Source organism: Takifugu flavidus, chromosome 3, assembly GCF_003711565.1.
Source record: "Takifugu flavidus isolate HTHZ2018 chromosome 3, ASM371156v2, whole genome shotgun sequence".
Lineage (NCBI taxonomy): Eukaryota > Metazoa > Chordata > Actinopteri > Tetraodontiformes > Tetraodontidae > Takifugu > Takifugu flavidus.
Window position 1 is genome coordinate 8,974,924 of NC_079522.1, and position 21,012 is coordinate 8,995,935.

General features: G+C 51.5%; 1 protein-coding gene across 28 annotated transcripts in view; it reads right to left on the reverse strand.

The window, feature by feature from the left end:
• The window catches only part of ank2b (ankyrin 2b, neuronal), a 62,885-nt gene that overhangs the window by 23,413 nt on the left and 18,460 nt on the right, over positions 1-21,012 (reverse strand). For 20 of the 28 annotated variants that reach the window (XM_057026694.1, XM_057026696.1, XM_057026693.1 and 17 more), the window contains exons 2-31: positions 15,886-15,987; positions 14,264-14,362; positions 13,544-13,642; positions 13,372-13,470; positions 12,969-13,154; positions 11,724-11,747; positions 10,198-10,296; positions 9,913-10,011; positions 9,252-9,350; positions 8,784-8,981; positions 8,606-8,704; positions 8,439-8,537; positions 8,254-8,352; positions 7,971-8,168; positions 5,759-5,857; positions 5,519-5,617; positions 5,233-5,430; positions 5,049-5,147; positions 4,877-4,975; positions 4,686-4,784; positions 4,464-4,562; positions 4,310-4,382; positions 3,922-4,063; positions 3,475-3,562; positions 3,218-3,321; positions 2,946-2,984; positions 2,029-2,253; positions 1,145-1,243; positions 393-547; positions 104-315 (exon numbers count right to left, since the gene is read on the reverse strand). In XM_057026694.1, coding sequence (XP_056882674.1) covers positions 104-315; positions 393-547; positions 1,145-1,243; positions 2,029-2,253; positions 2,946-2,984; positions 3,218-3,321; positions 3,475-3,562; positions 3,922-4,063; positions 4,310-4,382; positions 4,464-4,562; positions 4,686-4,784; positions 4,877-4,975; positions 5,049-5,147; positions 5,233-5,430; positions 5,519-5,617; positions 5,759-5,857; positions 7,971-8,168; positions 8,254-8,352; positions 8,439-8,537; positions 8,606-8,704; positions 8,784-8,981; positions 9,252-9,350; positions 9,913-10,011; positions 10,198-10,296; positions 11,724-11,747; positions 12,969-13,154; positions 13,372-13,470; positions 13,544-13,642; positions 14,264-14,362; positions 15,886-15,987 — 3,528 coding nt within the window. Of the gene's footprint in view, positions 1-103; positions 316-392; positions 548-1,144; positions 1,244-2,028; positions 2,254-2,945; positions 2,985-3,217; positions 3,322-3,474; positions 3,563-3,921; positions 4,064-4,309; positions 4,383-4,463; positions 4,563-4,685; positions 4,785-4,876; positions 4,976-5,048; positions 5,148-5,232; positions 5,431-5,518; positions 5,618-5,758; positions 5,858-7,970; positions 8,169-8,253; positions 8,353-8,438; positions 8,538-8,605; positions 8,705-8,783; positions 8,982-9,251; positions 9,351-9,912; positions 10,012-10,197; positions 10,297-11,723; positions 11,748-12,968; positions 13,155-13,371; positions 13,471-13,543; positions 13,643-14,263; positions 14,363-15,885; positions 15,988-18,524; positions 18,841-21,012 lie in introns of those variants that run through there. The other 8 variants (XM_057026695.1, XM_057026705.1, XM_057026699.1 and 5 more) reach the window with 6 other exon arrangements.

Here is a 21,012-nt window from a genome sequence, read left to right on the forward strand (position 1 = left end):
GCACAGACCTCAACATTAAAGACATTGGTGTCATCAGGCGACCCACAGAGAGGCACCTGATGGTCCCAGCCTCACTCTAAAGTTCTCAAAGCTGGAGGGTTACCTGTAGTCCAACCCGGATCCTCTTCGTCAAAGCCCCTTCGGGAAAAACCGCCTGCACTTGAGGGACGACAGTGCTGCTCAGGACGCCCCCTTCAGGGCCAATCAGGTTACTGTCCTGCTTGATGCGCGACACAACAGCAAAGAATTGTGGGAAATCCCGGGTGATGATGCGGCAGACGCGCTTCCTTTCCAGCTCCTCGGGGGTGTCCAGGGCTGCAGAAGGAGAGCAGAATGGGAGGTGAAGGGGGAGGAGAGCCCTGGAGGTGGCAGCCTGAGCGGCAGACACTGACCCTCGTCCATGCCGTTCAGGATCAGGTTGAGCTCCTCCTGCGTGTGCTCGCAGTGATGCTCCTTCCAGCTCTCCCCAGTCTCACTCCTCAGGATCACCAGCTCCCTCTCCTTCCCCCGCAGGGCAGCAAAGTGGGGGATCTCCACGATCACCGGGCTGGTGGTGGAGGCCGAGAGGAGACGGTGAGCGCAACCTCAAAGCCTGGCGGAACACGACTCGGCAACAATCGTCCTACATCGGCGTTAAAACTGATCTGAGCCTACAACCTACGACGCCTGACGGCAACTCGGACTAGCAGTGATCCAGAGTATGAGTTCTAATCATGTACATGAACAAAACACCAGGAGACAATTCAGAAGGTTCCTCCACTTCAAATAAAAAAAACAGAAAATATAAAACATCACTGACCTCCAGACAGGAGATTTCTGCCATCAGCAGAGTCCCAGACAAATGACTCAGCACATAACTAAACCATGCTCTACACACATACACGAGGCCACAGACGGACGGACGGACGGACACATGAGGACCACAGAGGGGTCAGAATCAGGGGCAGAGAGGTGGAAAAGGCCAAGCAGGATGGAGGGATTCAAGAAAAAACACAAAGTGATGAAGGAGGAAGCGCGACAGGACAGAACTGTAAATAAAACCATGAGGAAGAGGAGGAGGAGGAGGAGGAGGAGGAGGAGGAGACGAGACTGGCGTCCATGGAAGGGATCATGTGCAAAAACAAGTGACTTGATTCTCTCCTACCCAAGGAACTTTGTTCCTGGTGGGCCAAGCTGGAGGATTCTGCTAACCAGACTCTCCCCCTCATTAAGAGGTGGGGGGGCACTGGGGAGATGCAGTTTACTGTCAGGACCGAGCGTCCGCGTGCAGCAGTGAGGGAGAAAGAGCACATACAGTGTTTGTTAGCTGCACAGCGATACCGGCACTTCCTGTTCTGACGCCTCGGCCGTCGACGAGACACGAAGGTACGAAGGTCAGCCTGGACAGGAAGCTGGCTGAGGATGGTTTGACTTTAGCTCAACGACTTATTTTAGTTTATCTTAGTTTCCAATAGTTTTTCATCACTGGACTGTTTTAATAAGTCGACACAAACAGGTCAAACCTGAGTGTGATTATGTTAATGAATGACACACACAGGATAGCTAGCTTAACTGCTACATGAAGTTCTCCTGGATTCTCCAGGAGTCACCACTTCTTATGTGAAATAAAAATTACTGACTGCGGAGGAAGAGTCAGTGGCCATTTATCTCAAAATGGTAACAAACATAACAAACCTAAACGGACTGTAGGTAATTCAACGGAAGCTAGAGTTAGCATGAGAAGAATTGACTAAACTGATGCGCTCTCAGTGCTGCGAAGCATCTGTATCGCTGATGCTTTAAAGGCTGAGGAGGTTATGAAAGGAGAGAGGACATGCTGAAGAAGCCAAGATGGTTAATTCCCTGCTGGGAGGAAGCAGGAGCAGTTTTAGTACAGCGGAGGGGAAAAGAATCTGAAAGTGAAGGGTAGGAAGAGGGTCAGAGTAGCAGAGGGACTGTGGTGGTTCTCCTGCCCTCCTCTCTGCTCTGCATGGTTTAATCCTGCATTAGCTCCTGTCAGCAGGTCAGAAAGTGTCTGTGGAGTCTTACCCGAGGAACTGGGCTCCAGAGGGCCCCACCTCGATCAGCCTGCTGGCCAGGCCCTCGCCCTCCACCATGGGGGGCATGGTGGCCAGGCGGTGCCTCTTCACCAGCCGGCACGTCACCCGCGTGGGAGCGCTGCACTTCTTGGGTGGGACGATGATGCGCAGGCCATTGTGTCGGCAGCCGCGCATGGCTCCGCCCCTGGCGTCCACCATGAAGCTGACCAGGAAGCTGGTACGGAAGAGAAGAGCGTCACATCAACTGCTAAAAACACGACTGTAGACGGGAGGGAAAAAAGAAAACAGCCACCCATAATCAGACACCGATGCCTCTGATTGGCTTTACCTGATGACTAGCTAACACAGCTGATTTATTAGCAGTGTTTGAGCTAAGCTAGTTAGCAGCAGGCTATACTGGCACGTGACTTTTGTGCACGTATATCTCGTTGGATATAGGAGGCAAATGTAAAATCGTTCAGTTTGGGTGTTGACCTCATGCCCATGCAGTGAACAAACCACACATCTGAGTGGGGGGGTGGGGGTGGTATGAGTGTGATGGGGGGGTATCTGATGATGTTCCACAGAGGGCTGAGGTCATCAGTACTTAGAGCTGAATTATTGGCCTCATCAGCGCAGTGTTAAAAACACACAAGGGATTTTTCTCCAGTCCAGCTTTTGCTGGTTTTTAGAGGAAGTGGTTTATATCATAATATTACAGAGACGTTTGTGGGATGTTAGTGGAGATGCATCAACCATAGGACAGCGCATGAAACCCGCAAAGATCTCTCCCTCCCATCATCTTCAGGTTCCCAGATGATGTAAAGAGGTGATCTGACGCGCAACAGGAACACCTCTCCACCAGGAGAGCACACTGAGGGAGGGGGTGAAGATGGGGAATGGTTAAACCAAGCATCAGAGGGTCACCTGCTGTGGTCTCCATGATCTTGGCACGGAGAGGAACGGCTAAAGACGATCAGAGAGAGAGGAATCAGAGGTTAAGCAGAAACGGCCGAGCTCAAAGAGGAACCGCGAGCCTCGGCTTTGGGCGTTCAGATGGTCCGCGGTCACCTGGGTGCTGTGAACTGTGAGGGACTTTAGAGCGCAGGCAACCTTCTCTGAGGAACCAGTCGAGAACATTCAAACTGCTTTTGTTGGGACTGATCCACACATTGATTCCTGAGGATGAAAGTACCCACCCAGAGTGAAGGGGGCTGGATGACAAAGCCACGTTGTCCAGGTTGTCCGTGGCCCAGCTCAGATGGTACGAGTCCCTCTCATTGTCTCTGGCCAGTGATGAAACCTGAATGGAAACAGGAACACATCCATTGCCTCCTCAACCATTTCCTGTCCACACCTTCAGCCTGTTCCTGCACCACCGCTGCCCTGAAGCTACAGCAGTTAGCAGCTAGGGGTTTCTACACCTGTCTACCCTGGTGGATGCCCTGTCAGGTACCTGCTGGGAGGTCAGCATCTCCTCCATCATGCCGTCATGTTTCGGGGAATAGTAGCTGTGGTGGGTCGGCGTGAAGGACCTGTCGGTGCTGGAGGAGACAAGCAGAAGGTTGTGTTTGACTAAACCAGGAGCGGGAACCAAGATCCTGACAGCTCGTCCACGCGGCTACGCACACTTTCATCGAGAACTGAAGCTAGCAAAACCGGGAACTACGGAGTCACGTTTGACCAGTCACGTTTCTAAAGAAGCCTCTGGTCAACAGCGCCACATACCTTTGAGTTCTACTATGGTGGCATGAGAAGGTAAACCGACGATGAGGAACGCGCAGGAGAGGGCGAAGAACACAAGCACAACGGGAGGGTCAGTCATGGAGCATGTGAGCGCCAGGGTGTGTGTGTGTGTGTGTGTGGTGGTGGTGGTGGGGGGGGTTAACAGAGTCAGACAGACCTGTCAGTGCGGCCCCCCTCCAGGCTGAAGCGGAGGTAGTTCATTCCATCCAGATATTGGCCTGGCAGGGAGTCATCCCCCAGCTCCCTGAGGTCCTCGGCCCTCAGGTACTCGCCTCCATCTCCTGTCATGGTGTCGTCACCTTGGAGGAGCAGGGAGGAGGTCAAACACACCCACAGATCCTTGGACTTCTATCTTTGGGAGGACATTCATAAACATAACCCATTCCCCAGCTCCTAATTCTTACTAAAACCCAATGCTAACCTCAACCTTAAAACCCGGTCTTAAGCCTCAAACAGTCCTCACTTTACTAGTACAATGAGTATTTTGGTACTCAAGAACACACACACACACACACACACACACACAAAAGGGTGCTAGGACTCACCCTCCTCATCTGAGACGTCCAGCACTTCAGTCATGGTCTCTGGAACGTTCAGTTTATGTTTCTCTGTCACCGTCTGGAAACACAGTGCAGCGAGTGTCAGAGCGCCCCAGTGAAACCAGCGAAACCAGCGTTAGAGACCAGTGACCAGACCCACCGTGGTGGTGGTGATGATCTCCTCGGTGACCACCCTCAGCGTGTCCACCACAGAGATGTAGCCCAGCCTGCGAGCGATCCCCAGCGCCGTGTTCCCGTTCTGAACGGGGCGAGAGCGTCGTTAGCGCTGCAGGTAGCGTCGTTAGCGCTGCAGGTAGCGTCGGCGGCGTTAAGCTGCTCACCTGACCACACCTGCACACGATGAAGCTCAAATGAAACCTACCACAGTCATGGCGTTGGGCTTGGCGCCGTTTTGCAGCAGCACGTTGATGATGTGTGTGTTGCCCTGCTGGGCTGCCTGGTGAAGGGGGGTGTAACCGTTCTGCAGAGAAAAGCCCCCGTTAGCTAACCGATGACTGGCACATTAATGAGTTCGACCTCTAAAATCAAAGCTGAACGTCTACGTTAAGGTACCTTAGTCTTGGCGTTGACGGTGGCTCCATTCTGAAGTAGGAAGTTGACCATCTTTGCGTTACCATAGTGACAGGCAACAATGAGCGGCGTGTATCCCAACTGCAAAACAGCAATGACAACCATGAGGTCCAAACTGCGGCGCCGACCCTCGGGTCTGTGTCCCGGGTCATACTTTGGTCTGCTGGTCCAGGTTGGCCCCGCTTTTCGCCAGGATCTCTGCCACGCCCACTTTATCCTCCTGGGCCGCCAGATGGATCGGAGTCAGTCCGCTCTGCCGGAGGAGAAACCAGACGATCATGATGCCAGGTGGGAGGAGCTCGGCCCCCCTGCAGGACCTGCCCAGGTTCCGGCCCTACCTTAGTCTGGATGGTGACCTGGGCTCCTTTGCCGACGAGCAGGGCCGCCATGTCCGCGTGGCCCTCCTGAGACGCCAGATGAAGAGGAGTGACGCCCTGCTTGGTCACGATGTTGGTCTCGGCCCCGTACTGAAGCAGAACTGTGGCGATCTCCATCTGGTTCTTCTTGGCGGCGATGTGGAGCGGCGTGTAGCCGTTCTGGTGCGGGGCAGAGGGGGGGGGGTCAGGGCCGAGGCTGCTCCGCTTATATTAGCTGTAGCTTATCTTTACTCAAAGACAGCCTCACCTTGGCCATGGTGTGGGGGGAAGCGCCCTTGTCCAGAAGCAGGAGCGCCACCTTTTGGTTGTCGTAATGTGCTGCAACATGAAGGGGCGTGAGGCCGTTCTGAAGAAGAGGAGCCACACAATCATCAAGGAGAACAATCATCTAAACATCACCTGATGATGAATAGTGTATTTAATGTGAACCGCCTGTGTCTTCAGCTCAGAGAGCGCAAGGGGAAACTTTAAAAGCGCGTCTGAATACCTTCCCAGCAGAATCCGGAGGAGCGCGACGCTGCAGCAGCAGCTTGGCAACATCCAGGCTGCCGTACTTGGAGGCCACGTGGAGGGGAGTGAAGCCTTTCTGCAGGGAGACAAACAGGCAGGACGTCCACAGCAAAGTTACTATGTTGAAGATAGATGCCGTCCCAAAAGGAAAGACACACATTACATCCTGTAATGATGATGTACGGTCCCCATAATGGGATCATGTCTTCACACTGAAGCCTCCCGTCAATACGATTCACTTCTGTTCACGATACAGGTGATTTCAAAAGGATTTGATAAGCTTATGGCAGGGATGTGTTATTAGTGTTTATTAGCTCACTTCAAGTTTCTTACAGCATGTAATGTTTTGTTGTTTTTATGGCACAAACCAATAAATATTTTAAAAAAACAACCCAACTATTTCAGTATGTACAAGCAGAGCATTTAGTTTTAATTACTCCTAATTATGTTCTGTCTCTGTCATTCTACAAAACATATCAATCTTGAAATAGATCAACAGTTTCGCACAATATTAAAGATATGCATAGTGCAAATAATGTGACTATTTTAATTCCGTTTTAAAAGAATGAAAATCCAACATCATCTTACTGAATTAAATGTTTGATTCCAACTGCAGCCAGTAACAGCTGCTCTAAACGATACCCTCACTAGAGAGACACTACAACAGCCATAATCCTCCCTCCGATGAGGGGGGAGAAGAATTTGTCATTTGGCTGAGAAACGGAACTTTTCATGTGCGTCGCCAGGTTCACTAATGACGCGCGTGGCAGCCGCACGGCAAAGTTTGCGTGCGTCTCGACAGGTTTACCCGCTTGCTTGAAAAACCCCAAATACTGCCGCAAGTTGGATTTGTGTGTCTGTATTTGGTGCATCAAATGTCTCCTCGCTGCTATCGACGTTTGCCTGCATGTTTGTCGCGTGCGTGTACTCCCGGTTTGCGTCCGTGTCCGGAAGCGAAGGTGCATTCAGTTTGCCTCGGAAACGCCATAAATCAGGGAATGGATAGAACAAGATAATCGATTTAACCACGGAATTGACCGATGCAGACAGACTACAATGAGGCCAATTCTCATGTAAATTCTATCTGAAACAATTGTATGAGGCAAAACATCAGAATATGAGCCAAAATAACCATGGATCAAAACATTGACGTTCGCAATATCACCAGCAGAGGGAGCTCTAGGACACAAACATTGACGTTCGCAGTGTCACCAGCAGAGGGAGCGCTAGAACACAAACATTGACGTTCACAGTATCACCAGCAGAGGGAGCTCTAGGACACAAACATTGACGTTCACAGTATCACCAGCAGAGGGAGCTCTAGGACACAGGTCTATCTGTGTTTATGACCCAGCTCTGCTCAAAGATGGAGCACCTTCTCTTTGTCAAATTCTGGATTTAATCTGATACGACACACACACACACACACACACACACACCACACCACACACACACACGCACACACACACACACACACTTGTCTCTGAGAGAGAGAGAGAGAGAGAGACCACAGACAATTCTATGTAGATGTTCCGTCTCCCAGATCTCCATGGTAACAGCCACACCCTGCCTCCTCTCTGGGAAGGAAAGGCATCAGGGAAAAATTCATCCTCCCTTTCACTGTGTTGACATGTGCACCTTTATCTCTAAACCCATATCTATACACCTGTATCTGCGCGCCTGTATCTATGCACTTTTATCTATACTCCTCTATCTGCACACGTGCATCAGAGTGAAGGCTGCAATCATCAGATAACTCACACAGTTCAGCTTCCAGTGTGATCCGACTGCCTCACACGACATCAGTCATCCATGTATCAAACGGACGCTCAGTCATGTGACCTGTTCATGAGCAGCAGCATTGTCGGTGGACAACACAAACCTCTGCAGGGTTTGTTGCATCATTACAGCCAGAGGTGTTGCTCTGAAGTGGAGGGTTGACTTCTTCAATCTACCCAGAATAACCCAGTTCTGTGGGCTAATCTTTCTGGTTGCTCCACTCTTCCACAGCCACACTCGTCATCCTCCGTCTAAGCTAACAGCATCATTCCTAACAACTGTACAAGTGTATTTACGAAACTAGCCTCCACCATTATTTATTAATTTATTTATAGAAGTTTGGATTGTTTTCCGAAGGTGTGGTCTCTCTCCGCTCATCTGTTTCTCGGTCTGTTGAATTCATCCTTTACCTTGGTGGCCAGCGAGTGTGAAGCTCCCGCCTCCAGGAGGACGGAGGCGGTCTCCAGCTGTCCCTCCCGGGCTGAGATGTGCAGGGGGGTGTAGCCGTTGGTGGTGGCAGCATCAGGGTGAGCCATGTGCTGCAGCAGCAGCTGCACGATCTCTGTTTTTCCCAGACGGGACGCGATATGAAGGGGTGTCTGGTCCTCCTGAGTTGGACATCACACACAGGTGGACATTTCCGGTTAAACCACAGGTCCTGAGCACCAGGTAAAGCTAGAAGGGCAGTCTCACCCGAGCTCTGGCGTCCACCATTGCTCCATTCCTCAGCAGGCACCGGACCACCTCGACCTGACCCGCCCTGGCTGCCATGTGCAAGGCCGTTTCTCCACGCTGGAGGTCAAACCAAGCACATACGTCCATCAACCACGACTGTTTTCTTATTTACAGTCATTCTGCTCCGCCGCCAGTCGACTCACAATGTTGCTGACGTCGGGCGAGGCGCCGTTCTGCAGCAGCAGCAGGACGATGTTCAGGTGACCCATGAAGGCCGCCACGTGGATGGGAGTCAAACCAGACTGAGGACAAAAAGCAGCTTTATTGTCTCTGTAAGGTTGCTGCAGATCACACTGTGATCGTGCCGCACCTCTGTAATAGCCTGGATGGAAGCTCCGTATTTGACCAGCAGCTCCATCACTTTGACTCGGTTCTTCTTACAGGCGATGTGAAGCGGCGTGAAGCCGTTCTGAGGGGGAAGACGGGACGGAACCCAGGATTAGCGTGCAGACGCAAGACATGTAAAGCAGCGGGAGGGTGCGGCGTACCAGCGCCCTGGCGTTGGGGTTGGCCCGCTTGTCCAGGAGCAGTTTGGTGACTCTGTAGTGACCGCAGTGGGCCGCCACGTGTAAGGCGGTCAGGTAATCCAGCGTGACGTCATCGACGGGAGCCTTGTGTTGGAGGAGGTGTTTGACACACTCCACGTGGTCACCCTGCGCCGCCATGTGGAGTGGGGACAGCCCGTTCTGAAACAACAGTCACCGAAATGCTTAATCTGATGAGGAGGAGAGCAGGGGCGGGGCGGATGGTCCGGTGATGAAGGTCACTGGTGACATACTGGTTTAGGAATTAGTTCCTAATGAAGAGACGTCAGATGTAACAGCAGCAGAAAGCTATGCTAAGCTAGCTTTGTCGAACTTGAAAGTGCAGGTTTTGTACTATCCCATGTTAAGTCATTTCATTTTGTGTGAGTGTGTGTGTGTGTTTTTGTGTGCGTGTGTGTGTGTGTGAGGCACCTTTGTCCTTGCCAGTAAAGGTGCTCCTCGTTCCAGCAGAAGCTCCACAGACGTATCATGGCCACTGCGAGCTGCACAGTGAAGTGGAGTCAGGCCGTCCTGCAGTGAGTGAGGGGTGATCTGACTGTTAGTAGCCCGTAGTAGCCCGTAGTAGCCCGTAGTAGCCCGTAGTAGCCTGTAGTAGCCCTTAGTAGCCTGTAGTAGCCCGTAGTAGCCCGTAGTAGCCCTTAGTAGCCGTAGTAGCCGTAGTAGCCCGTAGTAGCCCTTAGTAGCCCGTAGTAGCCTGTAGTAGCCCATAGTAGCCCTTAGTAGCCCGTAGTAGCCCTTAGTAGCCCATAGTAGCCCTTAGTAGCCCATAGTAGCCCTTAGTAGCCCGTAGTAGCCCATAGTAGCCTGTAGTAGCCCTTAGTAGCCCTTAGTAGCCTTAGTAGCCTGTAGTAGCCCTTAGTAGCCCATAGTAGCCCTTAGTAGCCTGTAGTAGCCTGTAGTAGCCCTTAGTAGCCCGTAGTAGCCTGTAGTAGCCTGTAGTAGCCCGTAGTAGCCTGTAGTAGCCTGTAGTAGCCCGTAGTAGCCCGTAGTAGCCTGTAGTAGCCTGTAGTAGCCTGTAGTAGCCCGTAGTAGCCTGTAGGAGTCAATGTGCAGAAAATGTAGCCAAACTCACCCTGGTTTTAGCATCAATCTGCGAGCCGCGGTCCAGCAACAGGCCAACCATGTTGGTGTTGCCTCGTTTGGAGGCCACGTGTAGAGGAGTGATCCCATTCTAGGAGCACAGCAGACAATTAGCTGCACACAGTCCTTAAATGCTACTTACAGTATAACTTATCAATATAGGTGCCTCTGATCTCTATAAACAGTTCAGACACAATGAAAGGTGAGTAAGCTGAGCCTATAGAGCAACAGTCGGTCCAGACTGGGCCTGACAGTGGCTGAAGTTCACGCGTCCTACCCTGGCTGTGAAGTCCACGGCTGCCCCGCGGTTCAGCAGGAGCGTGGCCACGTTCACGTTGCCATAGTGAGCAGCGATGTGCAGTGGGGTGAATCCACTCTGGAAGAGACAGACAGACAGAGGAGAGAGAGAGAGAGAGGGGTCAGGCAGCAACGTCGACCTCATGCAGGCGTGATCTTTTATTCTGAATTTGGTCTTCCCAGCATGCACTTCAAGCATCACAGGTGGAAAAGAGAGAGTGAAGGCTAAAAGAAAGGAAAGTGAAAATATTTTAAATTAAGAAACACACACACGACCTCGCAACACACTCAGACACATCACACCCATGCAGGTCACCAACGGCAACCATGATCAAAGAAAGAAAAACTACGATCAAAGAAAACGATGTACAGTCGACACAAGTCACCATCACGACGGACACAAAGATGGAGAAAGAAGATCAGCTACGTCAAACTATAATCACGTGACATGTGATCAAAGTGCACTATGTGAACTGTACATCAGAGAGGTATTAGAGATGAGCAGAGGATGAGAAACGTTGGAGATTAGCAGGTTGGAGAAGTGCTGAAGTCTCGCCTTACCTTGCCATTCTGTAAGTGTGGTCCCATTAATGTGAAAAGGTGTTTACAAAAGTGTGGAGAACACAGTGACTCACGGGATGGTTTCAAACTTTACACATTCAAAAGCTCAGAATGGGGCAGCTGGATGCAACATGCTAGTGTTCAGTTCGCTTTATCAGCTTCCTGTCGTCTGCTTAGGCCCTTCCAGAGAATAAATCTCTGTGAAACATGCAGTTAAAGGTCCAGGAAGCTGCCGAGGATGGAAGCACAGGCCTGCGATTAAAAATGGAATGCTTCTCTTTATGTGTGCGTGAAGCGCTGCAGGTGGGGAAAAACCAAACCTTTGTCTGAGAATCACACACAAATGCACCTGAATCTCTTCATTTCATCGAGTTGCCTTCATGGACACATAAAGGGAATTTAAATCTGAATAAAGCACAATATTTGAATTTTGGCAGGTCTGGGCTTCCATACAGGAAATGTACATTTATTGTGTTTAACCGTTTAAAACAGCAGGAGGGAATAATAATAATAATCCATATTTCATTTGTAGAAAACATGCCAAAGAAAAGGGAGACAGACAGGACAGGCTCATGGAAAATATACAATCATCACTTCGTAAACGGTGTAAATGGACTCCCACCGGAGGAGGTTTTCAAATCAATCCATAAAGCATCAATAACAATGTTGTCATGGGAACGGGCACATGTGAAAAAATAACAAAATCAGTGATAAAATCAAGATCAATCAGCAAAAGAAGCAGAAAGTGCAGAAGATGAATGAGCCCAAAGCTGAAGGTGGCGCTGCCTGAGACGCGGCAGCAGCCAAACCAAGCAGAAACCAGGAAAACCAGGAAAACCAGGAAAACCAGGACAGGCAGGATGCCATGCAGCGCTGCAGCGGTGACACGCATGAGTGGTTGGAATCGTGGAGGGGTGGGGGTGCAGGCGGAGAGCGTGTGTGTACCTCAGTAGTCCTATTGACCATCATCTGAAGCAGGAACGAGGGAGGCAAACAGTTCAATCAACACGTGTCTGCGGACGCCGCAGGAGGAGGAAGCTCACGGGGCTGGGACGCCACCGCTTCCCCGCGGGGCGCGGCGCTCGGCTCACCGTATTCGGTCAACTTCAACTTTATATAAACGGCCACTCTCAATAATCGGCACCGGCTCGGGGAGTTCAGACAGAGGTCAGGAGGTCGGACTCCAGGATGCTAAAGCTATCAGCTAACACACGTTGTTTGCCAACAACTTTCAATAATTTCTCATTGGAAGAGGCCAACAAATACTTTTACAAGTCCGGCGTCTCTGCCAGGTGTTAGCCTGGTATTTAATGTACCGGTAAAGTATTTATGATATTGTTTGACGAGAGATTAAGCGTTGCGTGCAGGTTGTGTGAGCAGCCATAAATCCGTCTCCCTCTAGTGAACATGGCAGCACTGAAGCATCAACAGGTGAACTCGTGCAACCTGACACAGCAGCACGCTGCTACACCCAGTCACACGTGCGGTGAGGTGGAGGAGCGTGAGGGAGGAGGAGGAGTGAGACGAGGAAGGATTAGGAGGGGGAAAGAGTGGGGTGAGGTAGAACTAGGAGGAAGAACCAGGAGCATTTAGGAGGGAAAGAAGTGAGGTGAGGAAGGAGGAAGAGAGAGACCAGAAGGAAGGATGAGAGGAGGAAGATTTAGGAGCGATGGAGAGTGAGACCAGGAGCTTACAGGAGGAAGAAGAGTGAGAGAAGGAGGAGGACTTAGGTGGGAGAAGAACAGGGGGAGGGAACTTTTGGATGAAGTAGAGGGAGACAAACAAGAGGAGGAAAGAAAGAGGAGCAGTCAGGAGGAGGCAGAGGGAGTGGAGCAGCATTAAAGGGGGAGGAAGGAAAGAGGAGGCAGGGCCAGGCCAGACGTGAGAGGCATATGGACAGAATGAGACACACACACACACACACACACACACACACACACACACACACACACACACACACACACACACACTCCTGACAGGTTTATATATAGTCACATGTCCAGTCACTGTAAGTAGAAATTCGTCTCCTTGTTCAATCAAATCTCACCCTGATGAACTTGTATGAACCTGAGGTTCGCAGCTCCAACCACACGCACACACACACACACACACACACACACACACACACACACACACACAAACTCACGCGCACCATGTGACCCCCACACGTGCGCCCAGCTGAGTCCGTACCTTCGACTGGACGTCAGCGTTGTGGTCGTTCTGGAGCAGCAGCGCCGCCGACTTGGTGTCGTCCTTGCGAGCAGCGATGTGCAGCGCGGGCAGCCGGACCTTCCCTTTGGTGTCATGTTCCAGCAATATGGAGACCACCTGGTTGTGGCCCTGCTGGAGAGCAATGGCCAGAGGGGTGAAGCCGTCCTGGGTGAGAAGGTCAGAGAGGAGAACATTTAGGGTTTTGTTGTACCTTCTGGACTAGCTGCTGCTCTGGATGGTGCTAGAAGGCTAAAATCACTTAATTCCAGTGGTGGTGGCTGAGGAACCATGGAGGTTATTACAAGGTAAGGTCCAAACATTCAGGTTGAAGTTGACCTGAGATCAATTTCCACTTGGTGCTGGATGATGATGTTCCACTCACCTCTGTGGCCGTGCTCTGGTTGCCTCCATTCTCCAGCAGGTACCGCACCACATCCAGGTGGTTCTCCTGAGCAGCCATGTACAGAGGGGTAAATCCATTCTGTGGCAGACGGAGATGATGGAATCAGTCTGCGTTCCCTCATCTGTCACTCAGAGTGAAAGCAGAAGCTGACCTGAGACTGTGCGTTGATGTCCGCTCCTCGTTTCACCAGGACCTTCACGACCTCAACCTGACCCGCCAGAGAGGAGATGTGAAGCGCTGTGTTTCCCTTCTGCAAGTACAGAACATGCTTTTTACATCAGGACCGAGATCTGAGGGTGCTGATGGACAAATAGAAGCAACATGTGTTCAGCAGATCCGTGAGGGAACGTTTCAGCTATGTTGTCCAGCAACTGTCGCTGTGTTGGTTCGGGGAGTCAACACTGCTGGAATAAACAACCGTCACTGGCCGAGAGGCAGGAACACTTCCTGGACAGCATTTAATGTGTTGAGGGATGAATCTGGAGAGCCCAGAGCGAACCCTGCAGGCTGGTAGGGAAAGTTCAGACTGTTAAAGGGAGTTAAAGTGAGCGACCGGGCCGGATTTACCCTGAAGAACCATCTAAAGACGTGTCCAAAGAACCCTTCACCATCACTCTAAAGTGGCGGCGAAGTGATCATCACGACATGATGATCCATATCAGTCAAGTAGGGAACTGACGATTTACCTGACCTGATGATACGAGTGTGAGCACATAGGTGAAAGGAGAGGAATCCTGAGTTACCGTGACAACAACCTGAAGGGTTTTGTGCTGGTGAAGGTTTGTTGGTTTTAGTTTGCTTCGAACTAGAACATCAGATCTGGTGGGGCTGAAAGACATCGACCACAGTCTGACCTTCAGGATGGACGTACCTTTGTGGCTGAATCCACTGGGGCTCCTCTGTCCAGCAGCTCCTGGACCAGTTCTATGTGACCCTCCTTGGCTGCCAGATGCAGAGCATTGAGACCGTTCTGGAGGGAAAAAACACAATGCAAGAGTCACAGTTCCATCTTCAGTAAGCTGAGATCAGCATTAACACCAGGCTGAAAAAGCTGCAGAACTCTGAAGAACATCCACCACTCAGAGAACTTTGAGGAACTTCATCGAGAGTGGAAACAGAACCTGAAACACTTCAGATCAAAGTTCTGCTCAGAACCCAGTGAAAAACACAAACAACTGCACTCTGGAGTTTACATCAGGCGACATCTGTCCACACACCTGTACACACCTGTGGTCGGGAATGCACCTGCGGCACACAGAGCAGGTGCTTTCAGACCTGCTCCTTGTCCTGCTGAAGAGTTCTCTCAAAGATCTCAGCACCAGTTTGGGGCACCTTTCACACTCAAGGAATTAAGTGAATGAGTGGCTGTTCTATGGACCGTTCTCCAGTTCCAACGGGAACTGCTCTGGAGAAAGGAGTGTGAGTCCAGTCATTAAACCCAGACCTTTTGGGTATTTAAAGCACCACCGACGGTCTCTACAATTAAAATAGAATTCCCAGTTTGGCACAAGGACAGGCCGGCTATGACAGGAGCCCATCCCAGCAGCCTTCAGGTGAGTGGTGGGGACCAACCTTGACCAGCAAGACACCAGCTCTTCCGAGTGCACCTTCATCATTCCCAATATTTATTCATCATTGTTAATATAAATATTGGTCAGTGCAAGCTAACAGTGTAGCTGGTCGGTTTCCCTCTTCTGACTGACACACCATCACACAGGGGCTGCATTCCAACCAGGTCCTAGAGCAGGTCCCTGTGGGATCCCGCTGACCCCTCTCCATTCTGGGCTCATCGTTTACAGATATTTCTCAGCTGACTTCGGTCCCTCAGTCTTCACATCCCCTGTTTTTAGCTGAAGGTCTCTCCTTCTTCAGGTACAGTATCTCCTTTGTTAAACCAATGTAATCAAGCAGCTGTCAGAGGGTTCGCTGTGCTAACTGCAAGGACGCTAGCCTCATGTTAGCTACTTAACTTCCAGCTGCAGTTCCAGCTAACACGTCGCTGCTGCGTCTTCCCGCTCCCCAACCCCTTTCATCAACACCGTTCTCCACGTTAAGAACGTCTCAGCTCAGAACTTTAGCCGCACCGATCCAGGGCCCAGAGCAGAACATCTGAGCAGGACGTTCCTCTTTCTCAGCCAAATCCGTGATCATCATCAGCTGACTGGGTCAGGAATTGTTTTTGTGTTTACATCGTGTCAGCTTCTCCTCTGTAGCTGGAATGAATGCGTGGAAAGTAGATGATATCCAGACTAAATAAAGAAACGGTTCATGATCCAACACACTCGAGTCCCCCCAGATAAGATATCATGTGATTCTAACTCAACGCACCAGCATGGAGATGGTAGGAAACAACCATCACTCTGATCTGGAGGCTCTGGCAGAGGCAGGACGCTACCCTTCCAACACAGGAGCTTCATCTCCCCACCTCCGCTCCTCCTCATCGCTACATTTAAAACCTCTGCGTCAGACTGAAATTATCTTTGTGTGTCATACCTGGTTGCAGGTGCTGATGTCCACCCCTCCCTTTAGATACTCCAGGACCTTGTCGATGTTTCCAGCTCTGGCGGCGCGCAGGAAGCTGGTGTTGCTGTCGGACTGCAGGAGACACACAGAATGATTAGCAGCACGCCTGCGCCTGTCACTCCGGTTCTGAAGGCAGGAAAACGTGACAGATCTGAGGTCTCAGGGAGGAAATCATCGTCTGGACCGAGGTGATCGGCTGGAATGGTAAACAAATTTAAGCTCCGTGCAGCCGGAGGCGCATGTGCAGGAGCGTGAGGGTGATTCAGCATCTCTGACCAAACACAGTCACACACAGCTCACTTCCTCCCAGAAGAAGCTGAGATGATCCTCGTTCCCACAGCGTCTGGTGGCTGCAGCCACACACACACACACCCATACACTCACACACACACACACACACTGAAACCCTGACCTCCAGTTTAAAACCATGTCTTAAACCTCCAAAAATGTCCTCACTTCCCAAAAGTGTCCTCACTTTGTTAGTAGAATGAGTTCTGGCATTCGGTATGTAGCATTCCAAAAACACAAACACACACACACACACACACACACTGGCACGAACACACAGATCGTCTCCTGACCGACCCGCACACACCTGCTGTCTTACTGCAGCACAAACCTGCACTGCAGCAACTCGCCCACCGTCAGAGGAGTGTTGCTCAGGGCTGATTTAACAGCAGAACCATCTGAGGAGGCCTCAGGTGTTCAGGAAGTTTGCTCCACAGGTGAGGAGCTGACACTTAACCCGCCTCTGATGACGGGAGGGCTCCGGTCGTACGGTGCCGACACGTGCAGGCGTGTTCTGGTGCAGGACCATTAAGGTCTGTGTGGACCTGGAGTGAGATTCTGATGGAAGCTGTCTGAGGACCAAAAACCTGACCCAGTTTGCTGGTGTTGGTGAATCTGGCTAAAGTGTTCTGGATCAGCTGCCTGATCCAGTTCCTGTTTAGGCCCGTGAGACACCATTACGAGTTTCTGAACACGTTTCTGTGCCTTCTCCAGACAGGAACCCCTTGATTCTGGTGATGTTCTGCAGCTGGTAGGAGGCAGACTTTCTTCACTAGTACCTGCTCAATGTGACCCGACACCCGTAGGCCTAACTTAAATGACTACAAGTCAGGAGATACCCCCCCCCACACCCCCACCCACCCCCAGACATTTCTGAGCTGTGGCAGACGAGAGAAAGGACTGGAGGTGGTTTAATAAAATGGAAGCTATTTACAGCACCGACCAGCGAGCGACAGGACTGAGAGTTTCCTCCACTCGCCCCCGGAACTGTTTGTAAACCAGACAGAAGGTTGGGGAGTTCTTTGACTTTGATTATCTGTTACGACGCTTATCCCATCGATGCTGAGCTCACTTTAAACTAACACGTTAAACAAACAGAGCTGGCTAGCAGGCCACCAGTGCTAGCTCTAGCGGCGTGTATTTAGTGAGCATAGTGTTGTTGTTGTTGTTGTTTGTCCTCCTACAGGAGGAATGGGATTGGGCCAATTCCGTTCATCAGTGGAAGAACTGCCTAATGGCCCTGACAAGAGCAGGCAGGTATTAAAGGTTAAAGGTCATGACGTTTCTCTCCGTCTCCTCCGTTTCTGGACCTTGATGCCGAACGCAGCTTCATGCATAATACATCCAGCCCTGCCAGCAGCAGCCCTCGCAATGCCCAAGATCCTCACCCATCCTTGTTACCACGGAGACAAACACTGCCCTGTGTGAGAGTAACCATGACAACAAGGACTGCTGTCTGTAACCTAAAATCCATCTTCTTGTAGACTATCTATGCTTAAGTAAAACGCAAATTTACCCGGCCCCTTACCCTAACCCAAAGTATCACTACTAATCCCCTGACCCTAACCCTGACCTTGACACTGACCCTAAGTCCGACCCTGATCTTGACACTGACCCTGACTCAACTTTAAAACCAGGGTCTTAAGCCTCAAACAGTCCTTTGAATTTGTGTGGACCCGCGAGAATGTCCTCACTTTAGAGAAGTAGAATCATCAGAACATTTGTCAATGTACATCCTGTCCTCCCCTCTCCTCTCTGCTCCCCCTCTCCTTTCCTCACTTCTCCTCCCCTTCTCCCCTCTCCTCTTTCCTCACTTCTCCTCCCCTTCTCCCCTCTCCTCTTTCCTCTTCTCCTCCCCTTCTCTCCTCTTTCCTCTTCTCCTCCCCTTCTCCTCTCCTCCCCTCTCCAAACAAAATCAGAACACGAATGACATCCACGGTTACGAGGACATGTGTAATAAACTGTGTTTGTGGCTTTAGAAATCATCGCGATAAAAAATGACAGGAGTGAAACACTGACTCTGCTGCTGCTAAACTTATTACAGTAAACTACTTTTCAAATTAGCAACGGGGTTGTGTTGCTCCGACACAGAGACAAAAATGTCACGCTGGCCTTTAAAAGGACGGGAGCCCCCCCCCCCCCCCCCCCCCCCCCCACACACACACACACACACACACACAAACAGAAGTCCTATCAAAAAGGTAAAGAATGCTCAAATGTCCCAGACTCAAACACGTTCACACTGAGACCAACAGGTGCGTCATTGCCATGAAATAAAATCCACCAAAGCGTTGAGAAAGCTGCTGATTGTGAGGTCTTACCAGCCTCGGCGGGGGCTGCAGAGGAAAGTGCTCTGCACAGTAGTACTCGGGGTGGTTCTGGTCCAGGTTGGACCCGCTCCCGATGCTTCTCAAACCCTTGTCAGAGCCACACACCTGACACATGGCTGCGTTGCCCATGGTGCAAAGTTTGCAGGTCTATCCCCTCAGAACATGAAAGAGGCAGTGTGGGGGCAGCTTATCACCGGTAATCCCTTCCCCTCCCCCGAGAAAGCTTCCCATCTGGGGGGCACCTCCAAAACTCCCGTCCCTGGGGCCCGGGCCTGGATGCTTCTGTCCTGCCCTGTGTGGATTTATGTCCTGCCACCACAGTGCTAGCTCTTCTTTAATGCTAATTCCTGCTGACCACTGAGCAACACCCCCTCCCCACTCAACCAAACAGGCTATTTTTACTCCCACCGGCAGAGCTATGCACGCAGCGAGGGCACAAGGGAGTGGGAGGGTGGTCGCCACGGGGCGGCGGGCCAAAACAGGAAGGGAAGGGACAGAACTGGTGCGCTAACCTGCGGCTGAAACATGTTGATCGTGATTGAAACACGTGTTTGATCCCGACGCTCACAAACGTCTACAAGCTAGCAGCGGTTTGGCTCTGCTCGTCTTCATCGCTCTTCCTCCTGTCAGCAGGCGTGTGTTTCACCAACGCTCATCTGTGTCACACTGTCGCCCAGAGCCCAGCCTCATTGATCCAGCGGGTCACACGGACCTTTTCCTGCTCATCGATCCGCTCAGACAGCAAACACACATGTGTGTGTGTGTGTGTGTGTGTGTGTGTGTTGTCTGGTAGAAGCTCCACGATATGAGCCAGAAGTTCTAACGTTCTCTTTGTGGGCCCAGACAATGGCGTCACTGTGGGACTCATTTCCAAACAATCCTGCGCTGAAGATGCAGAGCGACGGGCCGTGGGTGGAGGAATGAGAGGGGAGACGCGTCATGAGTCCAGGCACAATCGCCGCGGTTCTCCGTAACTGAGAACACGAGTCCCGGAACGCCGAAACAAATCCGGTTTTAATGATAGCCTTCCTTTGACAGAGCGGTATTTCTGAGGAGCCAGTGATGTGTAACGTACAGCTGCGGGGCTCCGGTTCCAGCTGAAGCCGTAAGCTGAGAAGAATGACCTGCTCTTCTGGTGAAAAAGGTCCCACCGTGGGAACTCGGGTTTCCCGGCAGGATCACGTACCCCTGCACACATGAGAGGGGCACTGACCAGCTCCCTCCTGCCTGTAAATAACACGCAGGAACTCCCGAAGGAGGAGAGCAGCTCTTTGGGCTTTTAGAACACCTGACCAGGCGTGAGGGCGGGGCTTGAACCTTCACTGCGAGCGTAGGAAAAGGAAGCGGGTTTTACCGCCACGCGTCCTCTAAAACCACTAAAAGCAGCCGCCTGAGGCGGGCGGGCTTCTCATTGACCTTCTGCTCCAGCTGATTCACTCAGCGTGTCACGCCGGCGTCCCTCACGCTGATCCACTTACATCTGATGAGATCTGGGCGAGGCGGCACTTTACGTGCGTTTGGTTCCAGCTACACGGACAGAACACATCAAAGTCTCTACTGTCATTGCCCCTCAGCCCCTCCCAACCCCTCGCCCCTCCATGTTGGGTGGTAATCCACAGGGCGGGGCCAACTCGGACAACAAACCCGTATAATCTCGGGTTGACCATATGGCTCCTCTGTGGAGGGGGGGGGGGGGGGGGGGGGGGGCACTTCTCTATATGATGTTTTCAGGTCTGAGCTGTGGTAAACAGAAACAAATCCTGTGACAGCTTTGAGCTGACGTTCTTAATGAGAGTGGTGGCGCGGGAGAAGGTCTGATGGAAACAGCTCAAGCTGACCCTCTCAGTGATGGAGACCTGTCCCAGAGTGGGTGGTGGGGGTGGGGGGGGGGTCATCCAGGCAAAACCCAAATCTGCGCTTTAGCGGCCAACATCGCTCACATTAATGCAGCACGTGCACACGGAGCAACATCTAAATTACCGGGATTAAACTTCATCCTCAACAAGACTCCAACAAAGTCTAATCCTGTAATAACACGCGGCCACAAACACAACCCACGGGGAGTTCTGGAAGCACCCGGCCGGTTGCCATGGAAACCGGGTACAGCGCGGAAGACTGGGAGGGAATGGCTTCGGTGACGGGAGGGTGATGGATGTCAGGACGGACCACAAATTGTAACACACACACACACGCACACACACACACACACACACACACACACACCACACACACACACCACACACACACACACGGGTTAGGGAAGCTGCCACAGCTTAGTCTGTAGCAGAACAGCAGAGCCTGGACTTTCCTTCCAGCCCCTCACAGCTGGAGGCAGCTGGAATCTGTGCGGGAGCGACAGAGTTCCACTGACGCTCCGTCTCAGCATCTTCTTCATTATCTTCGTATTAAAGTTTTAACCTCTGAGAATAAAAAAACCCTCTCCGCTCTGTCAACGTCACGCAGGCCCAGCTGATCCCGG